Source organism: Cibotium barometz, chromosome 25, assembly GCF_041138505.1.
Source record: "Cibotium barometz isolate CiBa-2024 chromosome 25, ASM4113850v1, whole genome shotgun sequence".
NCBI classification, from domain to species: domain Eukaryota; kingdom Viridiplantae; phylum Streptophyta; class Polypodiopsida; order Cyatheales; family Cibotiaceae; genus Cibotium; species Cibotium barometz.
In genome coordinates this window covers 48,071,082-48,078,791 of record NC_141070.1, presented here as the reverse complement: position 1 = coordinate 48,078,791, position 7,710 = coordinate 48,071,082, and the positions used below count along the sequence as shown (strand labels likewise).

Here is a 7,710-nt window from a genome sequence, read left to right as displayed (position 1 = left end):
CCCGAAACGGAGGCCTTGAAGACAACAGCATCATTCGGCATACCCTGGGCAAGCTTACCCAGGCCGTTGGAAATCTCGTCCGTGACTCCTTGACGGTTGAAAGCGCTGCCCTCAAGGATCTCCATTTCGTCGTCGTCGGACTCGTGACTGACAGTGGTTCTCGTCGCTTGATCATCCTTGACTCTCTTAGCAATAGGAGAGACTGAGGAAGATATATCTTTCATGGGTCCTGACACAGCAGAGACCCTTGCAGCAGGAGGCATAGATCTCGCCCAGCCAGAAACCGACTACCTCCAATTTATCTTTTTCATTCGCGCGTGGACCTCCATCTCTCTGTCTTCATCCCCCCTGCTTATCCTCAGATCCCCCCCGATGTCTCCATCCAGACCCCTGTCCCTCACCCCAACGTACTGTCAGACGGCGACATCTGTTGACCACTCTGCTAGCCATCATCCTAACTCCTATATCGGTGGTTACACTCCCGGATACCTTTTGAAATACCTGTTCTTGCAACTCCTCACCTTGTTTTCATCTGAAGAGGTGGAGCAGGACGATGGCCAGAAGGTTCCTATTGTTCCCAGCTGGTTTCGTGATGACGCGGCGTATGTGTGTGGAAAGTGCGGCTTCAATAACACGATTGATTCAATAACAAGGGTCACCCAGCCTGACGTAGAAGTTTCAAGACGACGTTCGATAACAGGGACAGCTATTAGTTGTGACACCGATAACGTACTTGCAGAGCTATGCATGCTAGAATGCGCGCCTGTGGATTTATTGCTACACATCTTTGATCGGCTTTCGGATCAGGATCTCATGTGCCTCTCACAAGCTTCTCCACGCGTGATCGGAAAGCTTGCTCGGGAATACAATGTGGTTGGCCGGCGGCACCTGTTGTGTTTCTTTCTACGCAAAACGTTTAAAGAATCGGTACTGGGAGTGCGTATACGTATGGAGACGCAAAACCTCAGCAAACCCGAGTTCAAGGTAAAATCCTTGGATCTCCTGTCGAAGGAGGCATTCGAGGTTTGCGGTTTGCGGAAGGGCGTCTACGGCGAGAGCTTTGAGTACTTTCTCCCTCTGGCCTTCGACGACGACCATTTCTCACGAGCGTTACCAATCCTTAAAGCGAACTTGGGTAAAATATATCGAAGGAGCACAGAGAGTAGCCCTATTTCTTCCGTACCTTTGGTGGGATTGATTCCAAAACTCATGAACCAGATGATAGTGGATATGATGAAGGTAAGCCAGCCATCCGTCGTACTAAACCTAGTCGTGAATTGTGATCGACACAATTTTTGCTGGTGTGTTTCTCAGGACTGCGATCTTAGGGCCACTCGCAAGGCTTTACAAGGATACTGCCTCCTTGTCGATCTGCTTATCCACCTTGGGAACAGACACTCTGCGATGCGAGAAGAGGTTCACAAGAAAGTCCTTCGCTTCATGAGCGAACGCCACGCGAAAAGCGCGCCATATCTGGGCGAGCTTGTGGCCATGTTGCCCCTCGTAGCAGACGACAACAGCTTCGACTGGCGGAACTTTTGTGGGTGCCCTGTGGAAGACATGGTGGTACGCAAGGTGTTTATATATCTGCAGGATTTCCCTGGCCTGGCAAACATGCTGGAGCCGGCGAACTACGTATCTAAAATGTTGCAGCTACAGGAGACGCTCCCAGCGAATAGAAGCGCATTGAGATTGATGATACTTCAAGAATAGAAGCGCATTGAGATTGATGATACTTCAAGTGGGTTTTGTGAGGCTGGCGGCGAGAGCAAGGGACAGATTGGCAAAGCGATGCGGGTATCCAGAGGAGGAGATGATTGAGCAACTGATGAAGCTAACGAGGGAGATATATGAGGTCAAAGAAGGCAGGGAAGGAGAGGCGGACTGGAGGAGGTTAATTAGCATCAGCAGCCTGCAGCAGAAACTGCAAACTGGGCGTCAATGGTGGTGAGCTGCAGGCAAACAGCAGCAGCAGCAGCAGCACAAGAAGAAGTAAGGATATTGGAGCTGGGATTATTGCAGCAGAAACATTGGCCAGCAAAGTGCTTAGGGAAATGTCGAGGAAAGGCAAAGCAGAAACATTGGCAAGCCAAGTGCTGAGCAAAGTGTTGAGGAAAGCCAGAGCAAAGGCCTCAAAAAAGGCTTGGTGTTTACACATTGTGGGCGCCCAAGATGCAATAAATGCATTTGAACCATTGGCGGGCTGTCCTTGGTCAAGTGTGTAAACGCCCTAAGGTCATAGGGAGGCTTGCAGGCGACCTGCGCTAGTAGCTGGGAGCCTATTAGTCAACCCACGTACTATTTTTGACGTCAAGGGCGACTAAGAGCGTTGAAAGAAACAACCACGGTTTGAAAGTGATGGAGGCGATGTTTTGTCCGGTCAGACAATGACCATAAAGACGTTTCTCCTAGTTTCATTGTTTATTTATGCGAGCGGCGACCTTGACGGTTAAGCTTTAGAAGTCCCCTTGCATACATGAGAAAGATGAGATCGTTTGCACTCCTTTTGCCACTCCCAAGCTTCATTATCTTTTCTTACACTTTCGTGACGTATTTTACTAATTGACGCTCCTTCAACAAGGTGAATAATATTCAATCATTCATAAGGCTTGCCCAAGATAAAGAAAGTAAACAAAAAGGAATCCACTGGAAATGGTGTGGAGGAAGACTTGAGGAGATAGAGAGAGAGAGAGAGAGAGAGAGAGAGAGAGAGAAGGGAGGGTGTGGGAGAAAAGGTGGAGATCCTCTGTAAGAAGACTTGAGGAGATAAAGATGGCAAGAGAGAGAGAGAGAGAGAGAGAGAGAGAGAGAGAAGGGAGGGTGTGGGAGAAAAGGTGGAGATCCTCTGTAAGAAGACTTGAGGAGATAAAGATGGCAAGAGAGAGAGAGAGAGAGAGAGAGAGAGAGAGAGAGAGAGAGAGTCAACCACTTTAAAGACTGCATTAAAGTCCAATGAAGAAGAGCCAATAGGAAAAATGCACTTCCAAAAAATTCAAGAAATGCCTAATTTCTGCTTTCCCAAAATTGCATCATTGCTAAGGCTACCCAAAGGGCAGGCAAAAAAGGGAGTGAAAAAGGGAGTGGTATATATCAAAGTGAGAGGTAGAGGGAGGGATGGAGTAGTCCATGCTCAACTCTAATATTTTAAACTATTTTTAAGCTTTAGCAAGGGATTTCGCAATTACATTTGATTTTCAAAAAGGAGAATATGGAACATTTTGAATTACAGCCAATAAGCATCACTAAGTAGCAATGGCTCGGACCACGTTTCTACTACATGTTAACAAATGTCTCATTGAAGTTTGTGCAATCAAAAAGATCTTAAATCCAAAGGCTTGGCTAAAATACAATGATTGTTGCATTGCAATACCCTTTTTGTTCGTAAAGAGCCTTCTAGTTCTTAAAGAGATTCTAGATATGGCTTGCAACAATTAGAGGACCAACCTTTTTTGCTATTTGTAGTGAGGGATAGCAAAATCCATTCCCCATACTGGCTACCGATACTGTTAAAGAACTAGTTAAGCCTTTTAAGGCAAGCAATGTGGTTTGACAAGGAATTGGATAATGGAATTAGTCAAGGAAATTAGTTCTTTTCTTGGCAGAGCTTCATGGGATGTTAATGTCCCTAGGTCTTTTTAGGTCTGACCAAAGTTAGCTGGTTATTTTAGAAAAATAAAAAAATATGCAAAAAAAAAAACATGATTTGTAACTTGAGACTTCAAAGCCTTCTCATTGGACATCTATCGATGATGATTGCTAGCTTATGTAGCTATCTATTAATCATTATCTAGCTCATAAATAATAATAGGGACAATATGTTTGTTCACACTCATCTATATAAGCTCACAAATTGACTTGGAAGAACAACTAAAGCTCCGCTATGCTCGTCTCTATCAGAGACCAAAATGTCTAAATACAAGTAGAAACTTATGCCCATCCACACTAACAAAAACCAAACAACTTCAAGGTACTAAACTTGTATTGAACACTGCAAATGTCAGCCAGACACAAGTGATGTTCACCAATACTAACCGAACGTAAAGCTTGCATGATGTGTCAATATGAAAACACCACATGCTTTGAACACAACATTCTCAAAATACTTTTGTACTAGCGCACATTGACTTAGAGGAAGTAAATTTTATGATAATCTTCTTGGAAAATGTTGAATTATGTTTGACAACTCATATATATGGGAGAAAACTTGAGGTATTATACAAAATGTGAGATACTCTTTATTGCTAAAATACAACATGATGCAATATTTACTGAATGCTACAAGGGTTTCTTTAAGTCCATGACAAAGGGTAACAGAGATGAATTGGGTGAGAGTAAAAGTCTTATAGTCATTGTAGAAGGTAAGAGAAGGATACCTAACAAATATTAAGAAATTATAGAGCCAAAGGAAGTGTGTTTGAATAGTTATTTTAACAATTTCACATTAATGTAACAAATTGCATGCCCTAGTGTGTGGTAAAGAGTGGATACACCGGTCAATCCCATCTATTGAGAATACTAATTGGTATAATGTTGCTGTGTCCTCCTTTTAATATAACAAGAATAACGTATTTTTGCACAATGTCCCAAAATACCTAGTCTTGGTGAAGTACTAGAACAAATCTTGTAGAGACCTTAGCACATCCTAGTCAATAGGTTTAGCACTCTAGAGACCTATAGGAGGTTGTGGCTACACTTGTTAGGACAATTGTCCTTTTAAGTGACGTACTTGATCTCTTACACCAAACTAACAAAACACAATAAACATTTGCACTATTAGCGATACATATTTCGATGGAAACAACTTTTTTTTTTTGCATTTCAAGACAAAAAGGATCTATACAAACTCTCACGCTCTCCAAAGTGACCACTCCACTAGAGGCCATGAAGAACATAGACCCAATAAAAACTAACACCATGAACACTCCTAGTGGATACATACCTAAAAGAGGGGGGAAGGGATGGTGAATTTATACTAAAACTATTGAAAAGTGTGTTAAATCTTACAACTGTGTAAAATTGTGCCAAAACTGTGTAAGAACTGCCAAAACTATGTAAAATTGCATGAAAATTATTACAAAACATGCAAAACAAATGATTACCTTTCATAGAAAATATAGTTTTCATCCAAAAAATGAGAAACAAAGACCCTAAGTGTCAAAATAATTGGATGCAAAACCCTAACCATTAAAATAATTGGATGTAAACCCCTAACCATGAAAATACTCATTGATACAAAACTAGTAACCCCAGTAAAACCAACACAACATCACTAGTACAGAACCCCTTTTCAAGGGTCGATTAACTTTACTTGCCTAAACTTTTATGTTAAAGCATGATCTTTATAATACTCATGTGCTTTGTCACATGGGCTTTTATAATCACCTTAGTTTGTCTATGTGTTGCTGGATGTGATTTCACCCCAAGGGCCTAATTTTTTTCTATAAAATATGGATATATACAATGGGCAAACAAATCAAGTTAGACCATGGAAAGTTAATCTAGGCCCCATTATTCTCAAAGGCAATTTAGAATTATACAAATTATTATCCAATGGTTCCATGTGACAAATGTCCCTTTGTTCTCACAAGTTTTCCATCAAGTAAGCACATAGAGTGGACTAAGCATCTTCCTCAAGGGCTAATTTTTGACATAAATAATGGCACACATAAATAATGGCACACAAATAGTGCTACATGCAATGCTGCACCACCATTGGAATTCAATTAGTCATTTACACATAAAGCACTAAAATTTTTAAGGGGCAAGTTTTAAGATGGCTTGATGATGTCTAGTCAAGATAAAACTTTGCATCAAGGAGATTCATCATTTGGACCTTTCATGAATTCACACCATTGGAGTAAGTTTTCACTCTTACTAACATGTAAATTTTAAAGCATATTCAAATACCCTAGGCATCATCCATTACAAAAAAATTGGACTAAAAAGGGGGCCCTTTGGAGAACTATTAAAATATTAGAGGCTTGGATAAGGGAATCTGGTATCCATGAAGGAGATTATGCCATGTGGACTTTGTAACAAAGGATCCCCAAATCTAGGGGAAATTCCAATTGTTTTTCAAAATACCCCAAAAAACTTCATTGGTGATTCACAATTTTAAAAAAAAATTGGCAGGGCTACCCTAACCATGTCAGGCCTCCTTGTCTTCCTCCCATGGCAAACTATCCCCTAGATAGAACTATGCTCACGTTTTCCATTTGGTTCAACCATTTGGCCCAAACTTTGACTTCCCAACCAAATCTCTCACTATTGTCTCTCTTCCCAAATGTTTCAAACATTCATTCCCGCCACTTTCTACAAGCTGGTTTCAAACTATCTTCATTCCACTCTTGATTAGTCATTCTCTCTCTCCTCTTTGCTCACATGTTTCTTCCACCTACAAAAATCTCTCAGAGAAACTTTTGCCCAAGCTCTATTCATCCCTATTCTCTTCCATTCATTCTCTACTTATGGCACTCTCTCCTAGAAACCAAAGTTGCAACTTGAATTTGCTTGGAAGGAGTGAGAAAATGGGCGTTCTATCATTTTCGGATCTTTCTCTCCCTTTTTGAAGTATAGAGAGTCAACTCCAGAAGAAGGAACACATACTTTCTAGTTAATGCAATGATTTTGGCTTGAAAGTTTTGTTTGTATTAATTAGATATGTTTTTGTCTCACTTTATATGTATGTTTGTTACAAAAGGCAAGGAGGAGGGAGAGATTGAGGTAGATGATATTTAAAACTACAAGACTATTTTTGGATGTTTGTTTAAGTCCAATGTCCAATGTCCATGAGATAGATAGCTAAGGGCAACAAGGAAACAAGATGGTCATTGGGTGCTAGAGAGAGAGAGAGAGAGAGAGAGAGAGAGGGGGGGGGGGGGGAAGAGAGGAGAGGGAGATAGCTAAGGGGAACAAGAGAGAAAGAGAGAGAGTTTCCAAAGTAAAAAGAATAAATATAAAAATATATTAATTAAAAGCATTTTTAAGGGCAATGCCCATTTTATAAAGTACACTTCTAAGGTCATTTTCACATTTTGAGTTTCCCACTCTTGAGTAACCTTGCTTTCCACAGCCTCCTCTTTCATCTTCCTAAGCATCATCCTGCAGAGCAGTAGTCAAGGCTTCCCCTAGGGAGGCGTTTGACCAGTGGATTTTATCAGCTGATTGCCATGCCTCTACAGATCAAGTTTACCCTATCTTCTGCAAGGCATTCCATCTTGAGTCTCACTTGAGAGCTCTCCTTCTTACTGATAATCCCTCTCTCCAAGAGCTCTTTTGACCAGAGTGCTAACTTTAATAGAGAGGGCAGCCATGGATAATGTCCCTATCAAGCTCTCTGTGAGTACGCTATTCCCATTGGGGATGATTCATCTACCCCAATTCATTTGATTGAGAGAGATGCAGCCCTTACCATTCTCCTTCCAACTAGCAAGGTTGATAAGATGTTGGCGAACAACCCGAGGGTCCTTTTGCATATACAAGTGGTAATCTTATCATCATATCCGACTCGTGCATATTCATCCTTCACCTATAATCCAGATGAGACAGTAACCAAGCCACACCTCGCTTTGGTTGATCCAATCAGGATTGAGGGTGAGGAATACCTTACCCTATTGGAAGTGATGGAAGAAATGAGTCTTCAAGAGGATGAGGTGCTATGTTGGCTCAAATGAGACCTTTAATGATGTCATTGACTTTGATGCTCCGATC

The 7,710-nt window shown here is 41.5% G+C and overlaps 1 protein-coding gene across 1 annotated transcript; it reads left to right on the top strand.

The window, feature by feature from the left end:
• The first annotated feature begins 372 nt into the window (after window positions 1-372).
• On the top strand, window positions 373-1,713 carry LOC147624652 (uncharacterized). The gene is made up of 2 exons (XM_086819854.1): window positions 373-1,239; window positions 1,315-1,713. Exons 1-2 carry the CDS (start codon window positions 373-375, stop codon window positions 1,711-1,713), a joined length of 1,266 nt encoding a protein of 421 aa, XP_086675980.1.
• The last annotated feature ends 5,997 nt before the right edge of the window (window positions 1,714-7,710 follow it).